This window comes from Eublepharis macularius, chromosome 10 (assembly GCF_028583425.1).
Source record: "Eublepharis macularius isolate TG4126 chromosome 10, MPM_Emac_v1.0, whole genome shotgun sequence".
In the NCBI taxonomy this organism is placed as follows: domain Eukaryota; kingdom Metazoa; phylum Chordata; class Lepidosauria; order Squamata; family Eublepharidae; genus Eublepharis; species Eublepharis macularius.
The window spans coordinates 18972087-18992281 of record NC_072799.1 but is presented as its reverse complement, the minus strand read 5'-3'; the positions used below and the strand labels follow the sequence as shown (position 1 = coordinate 18992281).

At 43.8% G+C, this 20195-nt stretch overlaps 1 protein-coding gene across 5 annotated transcripts; it reads right to left on the bottom strand.

Annotated features, from left to right (window-relative positions):
- Window positions 1-1960: 1960 nt before the first annotated feature.
- Window positions 1961-19962, bottom strand: NUDT9 (nudix hydrolase 9). 5 transcript variants are annotated; one of them, XM_054989748.1, is made up of 9 exons: window positions 19858-19962; window positions 15035-15286; window positions 12503-12739; window positions 11105-11200; window positions 8667-8753; window positions 7068-7179; window positions 5592-5738; window positions 5388-5472; window positions 1961-3708 (listed from the first exon to the last, which is right to left on the bottom strand). In XM_054989748.1, the coding sequence occupies exons 2-9, from the start codon at window positions 15166-15168 to the stop codon at window positions 3515-3517; spliced, it is 1092 nt and encodes a 363-aa protein (XP_054845723.1). In that variant the 5' UTR covers window positions 15169-15286; window positions 19858-19962; the 3' UTR covers window positions 1961-3514. The 5 variants fall into 5 exon arrangements, with proteins under 5 accessions (XP_054845723.1, XP_054845725.1, XP_054845721.1 ...); XM_054989750.1 differs by having other exon boundaries at window positions 15218-15286; XM_054989746.1 differs by lacking the exon at window positions 19858-19962 and adding an exon at window positions 19569-19643.
- Window positions 19963-20195: the final 233 nt, after the last annotated feature.

Sequence of the window (20195 nt, the reverse complement as noted above, 5' to 3'; positions counted from 1 at the left end):
ATTAGTCAAAAAAGATTTGGTCAATTAAGTCAATCACTGTCAAAATATTAGTCAAGCATTTGGAAAGTGTTAACCTTATTAGAACAGAGATATGCAAATCATCTACAGATTTGTGGTTATGTAAACAAATTAGTTAACCGTTATTGTAAAAGAAGTAAAAAGTGTAATAAATTATTGCGGTCAGTAAAAATAAAACCGGAATCTCATGGCATCACACACAGAATGAGCTTTGACTCATGAAAGCTTATACTGGAGTACCTTTGTTAGTCTTTAAGAGGTCCTGCAGGCTCTTTTATTTTTGCTTCCACATAGCTTGCTAACACAGCTATCCCTCTGAAATTGTGTTAGCTAAGAGTGATTCTGCACATGTTGGATAATCCTCTTTATAGATCATTTGGAATGGATTTTTTTGTGTGCGGAACAAAAAATTCATCTCAAACGATTGATAAAGTGCATTGAAAGTGCATTATCAGCCTAGGAGTGGAACCACACAAAACACATGGGTGTGTGTTGGATCCTGCAAGGATCCCTGGGAAATGTAGTCTTTAAAAAAACAAACCAGCCCCTTGATGTGATTCTCAGCCAGGGAGAACTGCAACTGGAGGGACTCTCTCTCTCTCTCTCACACACACACACACACACACACACACACTTTTTCTCTTTCAAAAATCTTCTGGGAGCTCGGGATAGGGGTGGGGGGACAGGGAATGATGTAACAAGACACAGGAAAAAAGCCAAGGTGTTTTGCAAGCAAGAGAGAAACCCAGTCCCTCCCATTCTTCTTCTCCCAGCAGGGAATCGTAGTGTGGATTCCCCCCACACCCGGCCCCCATCTCTGAGCTCCTGAAGGAAAACCGAAGTGAGTGGATTTTTGAAAGGGAAAATCTCTCCAGTTGAGTGGCTGCTCTTCGTAAGAAAAGCCACTCAGCTCAGTTTTCTTCCAGGAGCTTTGAGAGGGGGAGGGTAAGACTACTGCTCCCAGGGAAGCTTGCAGGACCCAACACATGCGCTTCATGTGTAATTCGTCTCGTCTGTTTCAGCTCTAAGCTATCTACAGATGTGAATGCTTCACATTCTTTTGCTTTTATCCTACAATTTCAAACTTAAACCAAAGTTAGATTAATGACAAAGCAAAGCAACAGCAACTATGACAGAAGTAACATTTTGCAAAGGGCGGTTGCAAAGGCCAAAATAGATGTTATGGTGTCCGCAGACCAATGCCATTTAAAAATGCAGTGCAAGCCTGATCCTGATCAGGACAAACCGCAGTGTGGTGGAATCAGACGATCGTGTTGTTGTCATGCCCCATGTGCCTTTTCAAGTGACAAAACAGCCCTGGTAGCCCATGAATGCCATAATATCTAATCTGGTTCAAAGCAGGCAACAGGCACTTGGAGGTGCCTCCAGTGACAACAGATAGCTAGGAGAAGCTTTGCTGTGCAGTAAGGCCAAAAAGCGTTTGCTGACAAAAGACACCCCTAGAAGGAAAAAATTTTTAAAAGATGTCATCTAGACAGTGACATTTGTGCCTGCATGGAAGATTTAACAAAGGCAGTCAGTTGATAATAGCTAACCTGCGAGTTAACCAGTAAGCCAACCCTAGTTGTAGTAATAGATCAAAGCGCAAACGTCTTTGTGTTTCATGCTGGAAAGCCATGTTACTCCTTTTAAGAAACTGCATAATAAAATAATGTTTAAAAAAACAGCATCAGTTATTTTGATCCCTTGGTTGTTGCGAGACTGAAATGCAAACAATCTATTTTGAAGCACGGCATCATTCTCCACCCCGCCCCACCTTTGATGTCTTGGCACATGCATTATGTAACATCCGTGGCCCATGGGATGTAGTGGTTACAGTACAGTTCCAAGACCTATGTTGTTGTGTAGGGGCACAGAAAACCAAACAAACCTAATCAAAGAACGGTAGCATGCACCGAAGGCAAAATATACCAGAAAACAGTGAAAATCAGTGCCATTTATTCAGCCGTGAATAATCCAAGACTAAAATCACACTGTGTAAAACAGTTGCAGATTGACAAGGCAAGCAGCAGTGTACTTAACTGACCGTAAGCACAACTTCACAGGCCACTTCGGAAGAAAAACAAAACACTGAAGTTGTCCAAGGATAGCAGTGATGCACTGGTCTGTGCGATGTCTGTGAAAGCAGCAGCAATTTCTTAACCAAGAGAGGTCACTGTCAGGCATGCCGTGCCACAAAGACATTCAAATGGGAACCTGGGAAGCAGTCGGCCCACAGAGCAGCCAAAGACAGGTCACGAATCCGATCCGTTTGGGGTGGGAAGCACAGGGAACTCGCAAACAGTTATAAAATGCTGGTGGCTTCAAGCAAAGAATTTCTGCCGCTGGGGGTCAAAGGGCAGCACGCCCAGTAGGGTTTCTGAAGACCCTGCCTTATTGCAGTCTCCCTGGACAGCCAAACAACACTGGTTCTTGAATCTCAGAGGGCCCTATGGAGCTGTGAGAAGCATTCAGTCGGAGGAGAACATCAGATAAGCTTCAGGTTTAAACGTGGATCCCAGGTTACGTTCTTAAAATGAAGGAAACTGCCAGTATGAGCTAATACGTGGGTACATTTTAATTCCTCGGTATTGTTTGTATTTCAACAGATTACTTTTTCAAACCTCTGAAGTTGTGTTCACGGCCCCTTGGGTTGAAACCTGTTTCTTTTTCCTTCTAATTACCTTCCAGTTTGGATTTTCTTTTTCTTTATTTCTCTACAATGACAATTTAGTGAAATAAAATGCTACGACTGTTAGTTTCTTGTACTTATCGTACCTTGCTGGTGGCTTGTATGATGAATGTGAAATCAGTTCAGGTTCTGGCTCAAAGATCCGATTCCTTAATTACTTTGGGATTGTTTGGGAAAGGCAACATGCAGGGTTTTATCTCCATGACATTAGATCAATTATCAGCATACAAAGGAGAGAACGGACGAGTACAGAAGTCACAACTGTTTGACACTTAGTGATGCTGCACAAGAATAGAGTGGTCTGTGAGTCTGAAAAGCCTGTCTGGCAATGGAAATCAAAGACGAAGTAGGAAAGCGATGCTTTTATCCTGAATTCTCCCTCATTTAGATCAGTTCTATTTGAGAGCATGATCATTTCAGCCATTAAGAATGATAAGGACTTTTGTAATTTAGGCTTCTCTTCTCAAAAACATACATATTAGTCCTGGAAAAAATCAGATCTTCACACCTGTATTATGTCTCTGTACGTAAAGAGCATAATGGAGGCAGATGTGATATTCAATCCTTATACAATATTTTCTGATAAATGGGGAAGGCAGCATGCAACTAAAATTAGACACTTTTTGAGTCATTCTGAATTTCCATGGAAGCATTAGGAAAATGTTTAAATGTATCCCAATGAAATCTAGGTGGTCTAAATATACTTGGCTGCGTACACTTTCTGCAGTAAACTTATTTCTCTCAAAGCAGCATTAACATCGCATTCCTTTGCTAAACTGGCACCTGGTATTTCCAGTCTTACGTTCACTCTTTGATCCCAGCCACACTGTGGCATCCAACAAAAGGGTCTTCACTCCAGTGAGCTTCTCTTTTCTCTGCTACCAGCCTGACAAAGTCAGCGTGGCTGGCATACAGCTTAAGCTTTTCACCAATGTCGACCCATTTCACTTTCCCAGCATCGTCCCCAGCTTCCAACTGCAAGTTATCCATGGTTTCCCCTGTTAAGCAAAAAAATACTATTGGCATCCAGTTGGAATTTCTTGACCTTTTTATTCTCCATTTACATCGTTCACCACCACTTGCACCCACATCTTCTTCCGATGCAGAGTAGAAAGGTAAAAAGTTCTTTCTACTGAATGTTCTATTATGAAGAACATTCACATATGCTTGGTAGATGTATCTGTTGATCAATAGTCTACCTTACCCACTGTAAGCAGTCAGCCCCGGTCTCCACCATGTTTAATAGCTGTTTAATAGCTGCCTGTGATATAAAGATCACAAGGCCCCTGGATTAATGCAGCCTGAATTCCAGACAGCGTTGCTGAGTCCCACCCGGGAAATTAAGCCATGAATGGTACGTTCATGCAAGATGCTGAGGATCAAGGTGATTTGATTTACTGTCCCCTCCAGCTGCGGGTGAGGTCATGATAAGAAAGAGTCTCGCTGAGTCACTCCATTTAACACATTCCGATATCCTCCTTCCATGATTAAATCCCCACCCCAAGATCGAGAATTATCAATCAGCACTGATAAGTTTCTAATTTGTCCATGGGAAAATACCGTCCCGAACTAAATTCATCAACTCAGCTCTGGGAACATTAATTAGCATACTGCTTCTTTTCAAACCACCAGGAGAACACTCTGCATTTCCTTTATCACACCCCAGCAGCACCAATCAAAAATAATCAAACCTTTGTCAGTCCCAGAAGCTGATCTTTAGGGTCTTTGTTCCAATGGGTGAGAGGGCTCTTCAGCCTTGGGACATGTTTTGCCCTATAAGAACCAAGGCTCTTGCCCCATTCAAGCTGTGCACACTTACTGGACCCAAGCGCTGCTTCCTTAGGGACCTTGGGGTCCCTAAGTCTCTCTTCTGACGTTTGAAGCTCTCTTCCTCTGTGGACTACTATACTCTTCTGGATAGGTAAATCTACCCCCCTCACTCTATTCCAACCTCTGGCTAATTTCCTAGGACTGTGTGTGTGTGCGCGCACATGTACACTGTTTTTATTTGCCTCTTGTGAGTATGTTGGTTTTTCCTCTTTAAATAAAAATACTCCTGTATTTATGCACCAAGTCTCGTCTGCTGCCTTGGGAAGGGGACCCCGTAAATACTGGTACAGTATCCCATTGTTACTTCTCGTAGAGCCTTCCTCCTTGCCACTAATTCTCCCTACTCACAAGGAGACCCATTCCAGTAACACCCACAAGTAACCAGGATTGAACACCTGCATGCATAAGGACAAGGCTGTCTGAAGAATGTCTCTAGTTAACAGAAAGCAAGATCTAACGTTTGGGGGCAACAGCACCAGAAGCAGTAAGGCATTAGAAAGACCTAAAGTTAGCATAAAAACTCTAGTTCTAGTTTAGTTCTGACAATGCTGGTTTTTTACAACTTCCGGCACTATATCTGCATAAATACGACATGAGTGTTAAGTGTTTTTCTGCAGAGAAGTTAGCCGTGTTAGTCTGTGGTAGCAAAATCAAAAAGAGTCCAGTAGCACCTTTAAGACTAACCAATTTTATTTTAGCATAAGCTTTCGAGAATCAAGTTCTCTTCTTCAAGTGTTTTTCTGCCATCCCAGTTTCAGAAGCTGAAAAACACTCCAGAAGGGCTCCACTGACAATTGTTTTTAAGCTTCCAACTGCCTGATGACTGGGGCCCCCATCTATTACTCACCAGATTCATCGTGGTAGTTCACAGCTTCGGTTTCCATCCAAGCATTGTCTGTATTACGGGGATCATCCACATACCCCTTGTATACCTGGAAGACAAAGCTGTGGGTGACGACTTGCTGCTTCACTAGCCTCCAAGGCCCTTTAAAAAAAAAAGCTTCAAGGCTCTTCGTGGGTCATACTTGATGGGCCCAGAGAGTTCACTCACCACAAAATGATCCTGATTGAAAAGTCTATTCAGCTGCTTCTCCATCTCTTCTTTCTCGGCATCAGATTTCTGCAAAGAGTTCAAAGCCTCCTCACTGAATTCTCGTTTCAGCGCGGCAGACAATTTCTCCCCTGGGTCTACCATTCCCTAAAAAGAAAAGATCATCAAGTGTGATGCGTCTTTGCAAAGCATTCTGTTCCCACGCGTCAGGCGACATATGGCTCCTAGGACAAGCTGGTGATATTTGGAAAGGTTCCAGGGACCTCAAAGACATCCCAGGTATTCTATTATTTTTCTTCCATGGCAAATGGGTCATTTGGGAGCAGTCTTACCAATGGTCAGCAGTAAGTAAGATCAAAGTATCCTATGCCAATGCAAGGAGAACAGATCCTATGGTAAGAGGCATGTTGAGCAAGGAGGGGGAGGTCCCCCACTGCTTTTCTGATGACCCTGGCTCAGTCGGAAGGGTGCCCGTGGAAGAGGGCTGGTAAGGCATCCTGGATCTGACTCTCTTCCTGTAAGCCTAGAAGCGAAGAGCTGATGCTTCCTCGTCAGCCAGCTCTTAGCCTTTTATGAAAGGCAGCTTTGCAACATGCACATTCCCCGTTTGAACTTCCTGCCTCCCAGACAGGAAGTCCCCCTTCCAAGGGGAGCTAGTTCCCTTGGCAGCTCTAGCTGCTTTCCAGCCAGCCAGATCCTCCCCTGCCCCTTTATTGCCACTGCACAGCTGATCAGCATACATCAAGCCCTTAAAGGGCTGGGCTGTTGTAGGCACCTCCTGAGAAGACAGTGATCTCCACCACCACCCCTCCAGCAACAGCTCTCAATCAAGCCACGGTGATCTCCAGCCCCTGACAGCCATTGGTGCTTTCGGTTCTGTAGAGGTAAGGAAGTCTTTCCACGGCAGGACCGGGATACAGCAGTCACTGATATGCTGACCTTCACCCCAAGTTATAAGGGAGGCCCAGACTGTAGCACAGAGATGCTCAGTGCTGCAATGCAAGCTTCCATTTACACTGCAAAGTCTAAAGGGAGGGGACAGAGGATCAAGCTATTAGCTTCTTAAGGCAAGGCGATGAGTTCTGACTATTCCCTGGGATGCAGGCAATTCCCCAAGGGACAAGCAAGAGCCCCCTGCCTTGCCTTAGTGAGTCAGCAGGTTGATCCTATTCCTTCCCACAAGGCATTTCACTTCTTTTAGGAGCAAAATTCTCTAGTAACTTTCAACAGGATTAGCATAGAAAATGTTTCACCATCAAAAGAGGACTAACTCATACACTAGGGGATGTAATAGATGTCAAGAATTAACAGCCTGTTGCTGAGCGTCGTGTTTGTTTCACAACCACAATATAGTCACTTGTCAAAGGATTAGCAAGAACTGTAGAACACACCCAAAGTCTGAAGTTGTCATCTATCGCCCAACTGCACCACCCCCTCCCAAAGCCTTTTTCCTAAAGCCAATTCTGCATTGCTCACCCCTGGGATGGCCCATTCCCCACAATCCTTCCTTTTGATTGCGATGAACTGCAAGAGGTTTTTGCCAGAAACTGGGTGAGCCACCTTATTGCCGCTGCTGTCTCTCTTCCACCTGGAATGAGTGCCGGGGGGGGAAAAAGAGAGAGATTCCGCCCCCCCCCCCCATTGGTTAGCCCAAATTATTCAAGAAAAAAACAAGCTAGAGAACAAATAGGTGGTCTGAAATAATAGCACTGCTTCGTACAATACTGGATTTCAAGGTAGGACATGTTGGTCCTAATTCCTGGGTAGCTTAGGCAGCGAAAGCAGAAAGACAGAAAAAAGATCTTTTAAAAAACCCACTAAACATTTCCACAGCTATACCTTGCTACTAAAATGCCTACATCATCGGGAAAATTATTATTTTTGCTTATGCAGTACCATCAGCGAACACAGCACTTTATACAGGTTCATATCCACAGGAGGAGACCCCCTCACACACACGTGCTGTCCCTGGGCCCCCCTGTGTATGAGGAGAATCCACCAGTGGGTGTGTTTCAGTTGCAGGGAGAGAGGGGAGGCAGTGAAGTCCCACCACAAATGGAAATCCCATCCATCTGCAGAAATCCTCTGATGGACCCAAGCCACCGACTGTTTACGAAAATGTCAACTGGTTCAGAACACGGCCGTCCGTTTAACGGCTGAGGTTAGTTGCTTGCTTTTAAAAGATCTATATTGGCTATCATTTTGTTTCTGAGCCCAATCCACAGAGCTCATTTTGCCATTAAGCAGTCTGGGATCAGGCTTCTTAAAGAACGTCATCCTGCTGAAAATGTCCAGATCAGACACTGAGATCATCACAGGCTCTCCGGACCGTGACCCTTCCCCAAGCAAAGGAAGAAGGGTTGCCAAGAGAGAGACAGAGACTTTTCTGCCATCGCTCCCTATTTCTGGATTGCCTTCCCATTGGAAAACTGTTTATTCCCCTCCCCAGCCCCCCTGCAACAACAGCTAAAGTCCCATCTATTTGGTCACGCATTTGGATGCGTCTTCTGATCTAAAGATCTGTACTGTAATGACTGTTTTATTCTGATAATCCTTGTCTTTATTAATGGCATTCTATTCTTTGTTTTCATGGGAAGCCACTTTGAGCGCATTGTAGAGAGCCTCCAAGAGAGGTGGGATATAAATATTTTAAATAAATAATAGGGGGGGGGAATCCCAAGTCCCTGACCCCAACAGAGAGAGTAACCCTGTTCGTAAGTTATGCTGAATGCCTGTACAATCCATGCACAGTGTATATTTGATTGTTCTATGAATTTGCATTCATTGATTCTGATGGTTACATTCAATTTGTGATACAAACCTCACAGGTACTGATCTCCGGTTTCATTCATAAAATGAATGTGCATTGGCTCTTTCTTACAAACAGACGTATGTATGTATGGTCAGAATCTATGCGCATTCATTGTAATGTGGGCACGGCTACTGTGAAAAACTAGAGAAAGAAAAGTTTGAAGGGAAGGGAACCTAAGTGACTGTACTTATGGATCCTGAAAGCACAGCTGCCATTGGGAATGAGGATTAAGAGGAGCAATCGAAAGCGAGGGTGGCACTCACCTGGTTATCAGAGGATCTGCAGCATGATTGGGCCCCCAGCGCCCCAAGAGACCTCGACCGGCAATTCCTGTTCTGCCCATGGGATTCCTGGAAAAGGGCTGGTGTTAGTGCCAGTGAATTCCTGGCTGCGATCAAAAGGTTTCCACTGCTCAGGTTCCACCTGTCCGAATACCCATTGGGGTGTACGTTTCCCATACAGCCGTTTCCTTTGCACACGGCAAACTGAAGTACAGTTCAAAAGCAATTTATGATAATGGCATAGGGGCAAGGCTCTGGAGACCAGAAAACGCTACTAGAACTGCACTATTCTTTTGGTTTGCTTCAAACCACTCTTTGAATACAGGCTTACATGTTTTAAAATATTTAGCAAACCACTCTGGTCATCAAAACTGGCCTGAGAGAGAAATATTAGTCCATAAGGGCTGGATCCACCCTTGACCTGGGTAGCCCAGGTGAGCCTGATCTCGTCAGATTGCAAAAGCTAAGCAGGGCAGCCTTGGTTAGTGATTGGATGGGAGACCTCCAACGAAAACCAGGTTTGCAGAGGCAGGCAATGGCAAAGCACCTCTTTTAGTCACTTGCCATGAAAACCCCAGCAGGGGGTGCCATAAGTCAGCTGTAACTTGAAGGCACTCTCCACCATCAAGGGCTGGATCCAGCCAGTTTTTTCACTCAATCTCACCTAATTTCCCTCCTCATTATTGCCCCCTGGCCATACAGGCTTTGACCATGCAGATTCCATGATCCCCCAGCATAGCCTTTTGGCTTTCCAGGTCAGAGCTGTATTTTAGAAGTGTAAGCAAAGCAAATTATTACAAGACCACCACATTTTTCCAATGCTCAGCCCTCCAAATGGAACCAAACACAGGCAGCACTGCCCTGGAACTTCCTATCTGTCTGGGAAGTGGGGAACGTGTAACAATCTAATGTTGTGTTTAATAATATACCTTAGTTGGTTTCCAAGACTACTGCTGTATTCAGACGTTGTAAACAGTTTTGTTGTTGTTTTTAAGGTATGGATCTGGTTAGCTGCCAGACTCACATACTCCAAACTCCTTCCCTTTGCACTGTGCACCAAGCTTGGAGATGCAAGTCGTGATGGCTAAATGGGGGTTCTTAAACTCAGATTCCTTTTGATAACCACCTTGAAGCAAGCCAGTTTCTTAAGGCACTCATATTTAGACATCACAACAAACTGGAGTTAGAGTAAGGATTTAAATCTTCAGTCTCCGTGTGCTGCTGGTGGCGGTGGGGATGTGAGCCCAACAAGTAACCAGGTTTGTGCCAGTCAAGAACAGACTTCTGTTTGTTTGTAACATCTCAATGCCAGCAAATATTCAGCTAGGGTTCTTAAACTGATCAATACCCTGGTGGTGGTGGAAAGTGTCGTCAAGTCGTAGCCAACTTACGGTGACCCCTACTGGGGTTTTCAATGAAAGAGACTAACAGAGGTGGTTTGCCATTGCCCGCCTCTGCAACCCTAGTCTTGTCTGGAGGTCTCCCATCCAATTACTAACTAAGACCGACCCTGCTTAGCTTCCAAGATCTGACGAGATCAGGCTTGCCTGAGCTATCCAAGTGAGGGCAATCAACACCCTAAGTAACCAATTAAAGAAAAGCATAGATTTATGGACTTGAGTTTTACTCCAAGGCTGGACAGGAACCATTTTATGGGAAAGCAGCAATACTGCTTAAGGTTATGGAGTCTGGAAGGGGCCTAGGGCTGGTTCAAGCGTGCTCATCATTTGATAACCAGACTGCTTCATTTAGCAGTAACTGGACAGTGCAGAAAGGACTATATCTCACTCTGTGAGACATCATGCTTTTTAATGGAGTCAGTTCACATAAGCTGAAAGTGGAGTAACCAAGCAGTGAGAAATCAAGCAATATACACATGTGTGACAGCCAGCATTAAGAAAGCACCTAACACATGGCAAGGCGTTGGTTTCACTCACAACTTACTAACATGACATCCAATTTCATGTTGAAAATTTGGTATCTGCTAGCACACTCTAGGAAAGGGGAGGAAGAATAACAGTAGATAGCCCACCTGCCTTATTGTTACAGAGAGGTATACTAACAAATGATTTTAAAAGGTCTTGTTATATCATGGACAGCGTTCCCAAGGAAAAACTTCTCTGAAAGGCTAAGATATGCTGTACTTGCACATCATTTTCTGGACTTGTAAAACAAGAAGCCCCATTCCAGGGCACACCTGCAAGGGATCCTCTCGCACTCTCACACTAAGTGTCTGAAATATTTGGCACCCCCAAAGCAACAGAGCTCACATGCCTGCAGCTTCTGGACAGTTTATCTCAAAACCCTGGTGATATGACCTTCAATGGCCACTCTACGCAGACAGCCTGGGGGTGCTTCTCACTAAACATCACGCCAAAATCTTACACCTTAAAGCTTCATACGTACAAAGTGACAAATACCTGGGCCTTCCATTTTCGACCTGATATAAGCCACTCTGGCTCTTCCTCTCCACTTGCCCATCCTTCTCATTGAACTTGGGAGAAAATTTTTTGGCCCTTTTCAAGGGGAAAAAAAAGACAAAGATGATTTTTTTAAAGTACATTTTTAAAATCAATCTCCTAATCCTAAACACGCTTCCATTTCATTGGAACGTTCCCACCAGTTAAGTGTGTTCAAGATCACACAAGCCAGAAGCTCAGTGCTTTAGCTCAGGTGGCCACAGCTGTTTATCTGCTGCCACCCACACCCCCTTCAAACTACTTAGCAGCTTTACTTCTAGGCAGCACCATCTACCACTATATATCATACATTACAAAAATAACAGCTCTCCGCCGCCTCTGCACTACTGGGAACAACCTTGCAGAGGTGCAAGGTTGGACTGATGTGAGACGTAGGCCACTTAGTTAAAAAAACAAAACAATAACCACTGATATTTAAAACTTAGCATGATCAACCTATAGCAAAAGATTGTCAATGATCTAGCAAAAAATATGCAGATTTTACATTTATTCACATGCACTGCTCAGAAGCACGTGCGTTTTGAAACTAGTGTGTCTGTATCTTTATATAATTGCTTGCCATCTATTATATTGCATGCGTTGGGTGACTTTGGGTCAGTCACAGCGTCTCAGAGCTCTTTCAGCCCCACCCACCTCACAAGGTGATTGTCGTGAGGATAACAACACACTTTGTAAACCACTCTGAGTAGGCGTTAAGTTGTCCCGAAGGGTGGTATATAAATCAAATGTTGTAGTTCTCTTTCTAGGGAGTGGGGAGACAAATAGTGCAAACTGAATTTGTCACAAAGGGGAATTCCCACTGCAACTGACCAGATGCCCCAGAAAACACACACCAGAGGCACACAGGCCAAAGCCGTCCGCTTACTACAGCCTCCCATCCACGGGCATTCAAAAATGCACTACCTCTGAACGTGGAGGTTTCCAGCCCCTTTTAACGGAATCATTAGATCCCATGGCAAGTAATTACACACTGTGTAAAGAAGTCTCTCCTAAATCTAAGATGCAAATCTCTTGATTGCAATCATACTCACAATATATCCTCTCCACCATTTTCTGTAAGTCAAACAAAAGGGCATCATCCCCCAGAAGCAAGCCCACCCCTCTCACTGCACCTTGCTTTTCAACAATACTGCTTTCCGCTGGTTTGACTCCCACTTCTGCCATGAGCTCAGCAAGCGGCCTTGGGTAAGCCACCCCTCTCAGTCCAGCTCCCCACCTGTATTGTAGGGATAATAGTGACGCTGACTTGGTTCACCACTTTGAGCGGGCACTAATCTGTCCTGAAGGGTGGTATATAAGCACTATGATATTGTTGTTATTATTATTAACAATGCTCACCCAATCTCTGGATCTGCCCACTGAGGCCCTGCCAAAACAGAGCGTGCGGTGTATTCAACTGGGCTATACTCCTCCCATTTGGTTGACCAGTCCACCTTATCATTGGGTACTTTGCTGCGCTCGACCTTCGACCCTGGATACGGGGAAGTCCTAGCTTTGTTGTGTACATTTTCTTTTGGACCTTTACAACTAGACATTCTAGCAGAGTCACTGTGGAACCAGTGTACTAAAGATGAGCTGTAAGAAAGCAGAAGCAGTTATATACAGGAGGGGGAAACAATCTTGATGAAATACTGTTCTTTTCAGCTTGTGATGCAGGATTGTGGAAATGGCCAACCACTAACCTATACTGGACTACAATGCAATACTGTCCCAGCAACTTGAATAAATACCAATATTCTAAGATGGGCAGCCATGTTAGTCTGTCTGTAGCAGTGGAAAGGAGCAAGAGTCCAGTAACACCTATTAAGACTAACAAACTTAGTGGTAGGGTATGAGCTTTCGTGAGCCACAGCTTACTTCTTCAGATACAGCTAGAATGTGAGTTCATCTCTCCTTATATCTTCGACAAAGAATTAATAATAAGACATAAATCTGACATCAGGAACCTAAACATTCAAAAATCAGTGGGGTACATTCAGTTGCTGACCTAAAAGTAGCAGTTCTCCTGCACAGGAATTTCAAAGGGAATTTAGAAAGAGAGAGTGCTGAATTGCAACTCATAATGAAGCTCAAGACTATGCATCCACCTGGACTGAATCAAGACAAAGGCTTCCTGTCTCATTACCAATGCTAATTTCTCCACACCCACTACCCCTCTGCATACCCCACCGTATTCGATCACACCTGCCTTTGTCATTCACCGGCTATTATCATTCAGCTTCTGTAAGCACTCCACTCTCTAAGATAAAAGGACAGATGGACTCACATACTAGATGCATCTGAAGAAGCTTTGACTCACAAAAGCTCATGCCCTGTCACTAATTTTGTTAATCTTATGGGTGCTACTGGACTCTTGCTCTTTTCCACTACCAATATTCTGTAAGTGGTTTAAGCAATGCGACAAAAAATTAAAACACTGGGGCGGGGAGGTCTTGCAATGGAGGGAACTTCCTTGTCTAAGATGTTGTATTACTGCCTGAAACCTAGCCTCATGACATTGTGAAAGTCAACAATGCCATTGCACGGTATGGGCAAGGTTTCTACATGAAGGAATTCTTATAATGCTTCTTGGGTTAGGGTGGAAGAAAGACAGAGAGGCTGCTTTAGTAAATGAAGTCACTTGCAAGCACTGAAAAATTTGTTTTTATGAAGTTTTATGTTGAGCGCTGCTCAGAGCAGGTCTCCAAAGAGGGGGTGTATACATTTTCTAAATAAATGAGTGATACATAATCACAATAGAGAAATCACCAGCAATAATCATACATGTTGATCATAAGCACCTACAGCTACAGCTTAGATGGCACCCAACATCTCTGGGAAAAAGCCCAGGCAGTAGGTGATGGGAAAGATCTCTGCCTGAGACCTTGGAGAGCTGCTGGCAGTCTGAATAAACAAGACTGATCTTGATGAACTGATGGTCTGATTCAGTTTAAGCTTCATGTGTGTGCTCATGCGCGCGTGGCATTTTGACATCACAATAAAAGATAAGTTGGATTCAGCCACTGTATCTGCTCAATCTTGCCTAATTGCTGTCCTTGATGCAGCCCACATTCTACATGGCTTTTGTCCAATTGAAGTCCCATAGAACCAAGCATAGTCTTTTTGGTGATCAATGGGGACACCGTTCTTCCTATTTAAACCAAGGGGGGGAAATCCTAATTTGTTCAGATGTCTGAATTCAAACTGGGATTTTCTGGTTAAACCAGTGATTTCAAACTAGGGTTTGTAGATGATTAGGTAGGTAAAGGTAGTCCCCTGTGCAAGCACTGAGTCATTACTGACCCATGGGGGGAACATCACATCACAACGTTTTCTTGGCAGGCTTTTTCTTACGGGGTGGTTTGCCATTGCCTTCCTCATTGTAGATGATTAGTTAATCACAATTTGTAAGAATTGTGGCTTGTCAGACCATCTAAATTTTTTAAAAACGTTTGGTGAGCAGCACCTATTCTTGCAGTCATCAATCCTCGACACTAGTATAGGGAGGATATCTTGGCTGCTGAGAGGTGAGGAGGACCCAAGAAGACAAACCAGAGTTGATGAACAAACCATCTTATATCTGACAGACTAACCAGAGTTTGTTGCACTAGCCAATGTTTATCAAGACGTCTGAAAGCAGGCTTATACTTCAACTATACATGATTATTGATCCAGGGCTGCCAGCTGTCTGGAGAAAAAAAGTTCCATTCCTTTAAGAGAGTCCTAATATTTGGAAGGGATAGCTGAATTTTTTTTATTGCGTGGTGGTAAATAACATCCCATTAAGCATCTATTAAAGGGACTTTTTTTCTTCAGGCAATCAGCAACACTACACTTTTCTGTGTGCAAAACTGAAACACAAATAGTAGTCTTTTTCCAAAATATATATACCAATTGGCTTGATTCTTGGCTGACTGGAATAATGGGAGTAGATAGTGGCAGGAAGATGACCGAGAAGTAACAGCAGATAAAGTTACAGAAAGAGAAACCACCGTAATTGTCTGGGCCAGAAATCCCCGTGCCATTCCACGCAGCGGATTCACAAACAACTGGACCTCAGAGAGACAAACCCACTGGCTGTGAAGCAATGTGGATCATCAGGAAACATCTGCATGGGACATCTCTCCTCTTCTACTTCATTCCCTACAAGAAAAAACAATAGCGATTTCACAATATATATCAGATTTGTAATGTTTATCCATAAATTGATTTCCGTAAATCTGAAAAATATTTTTCAAATTTTATTTCAGTGGTACTTAATCTTTCATAAATTAGTGGTCATACACAGAAATACTCAGGATAACTGATGGAGGTGTGCTATGCTGAATGCTGATTTGCTCCTTACCTTTTGGAAATGTTCCAAAGTTCATCCCTTGTGGCAATATATAGATCAGTTCATTAATTAGTTAGGAGATAGTATTCCTTTGGAATATTTCCAATAAAAATATTATCAATAGGTTATGTAAAAACGTATATGGAGTTAGTTGATTCTGAGCCTACACACAACTGCTAAGATGGCAATGGTGCAAATTGGAAAATGCCAAAGATTTGATTATTTCAAATATTAAATAAATATTTCAAATATTTAAAGAGAGCAATCATGTCCCCCCTCAACCTCCTCTTCTCCAAACTAAACATTCCCAAGGCCCTCAGCCTTTCCTCGTAGGGCTCAGTCTCCAGACCCCTGATCATCCTCATCGCTCTCCTCTGCACCCTCTCGATTTTGTCCACATCCTTTTTGAAGTGAGGCCTCCAGAACTGCACACAATACTCCAGGTGTGGCCTGACCAAGGCAGTATAGAGAGGGGCTATGACCTCCTGCGATTTCGATGCTATGGCCCCTTTGATACAACCCAGGATTGAATTAGCCTTTTTTGACACCGCATCACACTGACTGCTCATATTCAGTTTACAGTCCACTCTTACCCCAAGATCCCTTTCACATAGACTACTGCCCAGAAGTGTATCCCCCATCCAGTATTTGTGCTTCTCATTTTTGTGGCCCAGATGTAATACTGTGCACTTGTCTTTGTTGAATTGCATCCTATTCACAGCTGCCCACTTCTCCAGAGTATTCAGGTCTTGTTGAATTTTAATTCTATCTTCTTGGGTGTTTGCTACCCCTCCCAATTTGGTATCATCAGCAAATTTAATGAGCAGCCCTTCCACTCCTTCATCCAGATCATTGATAAAAATATTGAAAAGTACCGGGCCCAAAACCGAGCCCTGCGGCACCCCACTGGACACCTCCCTCCAATCTGATAAAACGCTGTTGACCACCACTCTTTGAGTGCGGTCCTCCAACCAGTTCCCTATCCACCGAACTGTCCTATAGTCTACTCCACAGTCTTCCAGTTTGCCCATCAGAATGTCATGGGGGACCTTATCAAAAGCTTTACTGAAATCCAGATAAATCACGTCAACAGAGTTCCCCCGATCCAGTAAGCTGGTTACTCGATCAAAGAAGGAAACCAGGTTGGTCTGGCAGGATCTGTTAGGAACAAAACCATGCTGACTTCCCCGGATCACTGAGCGGTCCTTCAGATGCTTACAGATTGATCCCTTTAAAATCTGTTCTAATATCTTCCCAGCAACAGAAGTCAGACTGACCGGCCTGTAGTTTCCCAGGTCATCCTTCCTCCCTTTCTTAAAGATTGGGATAACATTCGCTCTTCTCCAATCTTGTGGCACATCCCCAGTCCTCCAGGAGGCCTTGAAGATGATGGACAGGGGTTCTGCAAGTTCTCTGGAAAGTTCTTTCAGCACTCTTGGGTGCACCCATCCGGCCCAGGGGATCTGTATTCATCCAGTGCAGCCAGATGCCTCTCCACTACCTCTCTATCAATGTCAATTAGCCACTCAGGTGTCCTGCCACATTTTCTACTATCTCTAGATGTGCCTGAGTTCTTCAGGGAGAAAACAGAGGCAAAAAAGTCATTAAGCCTGTCTGCTTTTTCTCTGTCCTGCATCAGAGTTTCTCCATCTACTCCCAACAGTGGTCCAATTGCCTCTTTTACCTTGCGTTTGCTTCTCACATATCTGTAGAAGTTTTTCTTGCTGTAGCGAGCCCTCCTGGCCAGACCGAGCTCGTACTGAGCTTTGGCCTCTCTGATAGCTGATCTGCAGTACCTAGTAACCCTCATATACTCCTCTTTAGAGGTCTGTCCTTCTCTCCATTTCCTGAACATTTCCTTTTTCTCCCTTAGCTTATTCTGGAGCTCTCTATGTATCCACATCGGTTTCTTGGAGCCCTTACCATGTTTCCGTCTTGCTGGGATACTGAAGGCTTGAGCTTGCAAAAGCTCATGTTTGAGAATGGCCCACCCTTCACTCGCTCCTTTTCCTTCCAGCACACTCCCCCATGGAATGACTCTCATCAAGCCTCTGAGTTCATCGAAGTTGGCCCTACGAAAATCTAACCTACGAGTCTGGCTACGAACTTCCTTGGCTCCCCACAGCAACTGGAATTCAAGAAGGACATGGTCACTTCCCCCTAAGGTCCCCACCACCTTCATCTCATCTACCAATTCTTCCCTGTTGGTTAATATCAAGTCTAGTATGGCCGAACCCCTTGTAGCTTCCTCCACCTTTTGAAAAAGGAAGTTATCGGCCAGGCAGGTCAGGAAATTGCGTGATTCATGACGCTTTGCTGAGCCTGTCTCCCAGCACACGTCGGGGAGGTTGAAGTCACCCATAATTACAAGGTTCTGATGTCTGATGTTGGCAGCAGAGGGTAGGACGCGAAGCAATGGGCTAAAACTACATGCATAAAGGTACCGACTGGATATTAGGAAAAACTTTTTCACGGTCAGAGTAGTTCAAAAGTGGAATCAGCTGCCTAGGGAGGTGGTGAGCTCCCCCTCACTGGCAGTTTTCAAGAAGAGGCTGGATGAATACTTGTCAGAGATGCTTTAGGCTGATCCTGCACTGGGCAGGGGTTTGGACTAGATGGTCTGTATGGCCCCTTCCAACTCTATGATTCTATGATTATATTTGTCCTATTGTTTATTAACAAAATGGATGTATTATTACAGGTCCTTAAGAAACTGTCTTCAAAAGTCCAACAAGTTTAATGAACAATGAATAATATTTATTATGTTTTGGAATGTTAAAGTACACAACACAGTCTGTTTGCCTGTGTGACTTGTTTTTGTTTTTCTTCTTGTTTGGTATTAGTAAGTAACATGTTTGTTCTATGCAAAAATTTTTTAATAAAAATACTATACAAAAATTGTTTTTATGGAAACCAAATGTTCCATTTACAAATCTTATATCAAGTTAACCCAGATTCTTTTCTGTACCAGAAGATAAAGTGTATTCATTTGTGAGAGCTCTGTATTTTAACCTTTGTGTGTAAACAGCTTAGGGTATATTAGAAGGCAATTTGATTATTTGCTGGCCAATATTTGCTTGTGTTCTGCATTAAAAATGTGGATTAATGAAAAAAAACAGCCAGCCTATGTTGCCCTTAGAGATCTTGTAAGTATATTGATTTATACTATCTCTAATATCAGGAATATGCGGTTTCCACAACTCAAGCCTAAACATCAGTTAAAACTTTTTTAAAAAAAGATTACAACTCAAACCAACCATTTATTATGTTCTGTATGAAAACCCCCAAACAGGAAATATTTTAAAAGCTGACCTAACATAACCAAATTCAAATCAATAAAACTTTGACCAAGCCAAGAAAAGCCTGTTGTATTCATTAAAATCCAATGTAAATATAAACAACTATGAATTTGTATCCACTTGTGTCAGAACAATTAGAATCAACAAGTTATAAACGTATGGTGTAGCACAGTAGCTAAAACAATGAGCAATGAAACAGGAGTATTTGTAGTCAAATACCACTTCTTCTGCAAACTCTCTTAGACAAGCCATTCTCTCATGCTCTCAGTCCCCCGTCTCCACTATGGGTACAGTAATAGTTATAAGGTGGTTATAAAGATCACAAGGTATATGAAACTCTGTAGGCAGTCATTCTCAGCCTAGGATCTTGAAAACTCAGGTTCAAACTCCTACTACGCTGTGGAAGATCACTGGATGACCTGAGCCAGTCAAGGCACATTTCCAGCCTAGGCTACCTTGCAGTGTGGTTGTAAAGGATAAACCAGAGGAGAAAACATGGGGGTAAGTCACTTTGTGTCCTCCACTGGAGAGAAAAGCTTATTACAAGCATCTAAATTAATAAGTAACCGCTGACCTGATTTTATTATCGGCTATGTTAGTTCTTACTGCTATTTTATTGGTTTGTGTGTTGTTACTACCAGAGTTGCCAACCTCCAGCCACCACCTGGACATTGGCACCCATAGCGACCTTCCTTCCCCGCCTGGTTTCCTCCTCTCCATGCCTTTTCACGGCCTCCCCACTTCACCTTTGGGATAACCCCCCAAACAACTTCTGCACCACCACAGCACTTACTTCCTCATTTTCGTCCCATCCATTTCGAAAAGCTACCATAGAAAATAAAGGCTAGAGCGATACACAAGACAGCACTTCCGGCGAACGAAACCATGAACGCCGCCAGTGGTCGCTCTAGCCCTCCATACATCTGTGGTGAAAACACTTTCCGTTTGAACTTACAAGACTCCGGAAAACTAGACCGGAAGTTTCGAGAACGGCCGTCTTCCGGGTTTTTTTTAACCCTTAAAGCGCCGCCTTCCCATCCTAGTCACTGCAGCCTTACTACAATTTTAGCTCCTGCGCTTACCTCAGCGGAATTACTTTTTTCCAAAATCCAACGTTTCCGTCCGACGTCAGCGGCCTCAAAAAAACGCTTGAAAGGCAGTTACGAACGTTGAGAGGCAAATGGGTTGTAGCACCTTGAGTATCCGTCCGCGAGGCTCAAAGTAGTCCCTGCTTCAGTTAGAGCGACGCAAATACGGTTTATTACTAGGGTTGCCAACTCCAGGTTGAGAAATTCCCGGAGTTTGGGGGGTTTGAGCCTGGCGAGGTCGGGGTTTGGGAAGGAAGGGACATCAGCGGGGTATATCGCCACAGAGCCCAGCTTCCAAAACAGCCATTTTCTCCAGGGCGAAACTGATCTGT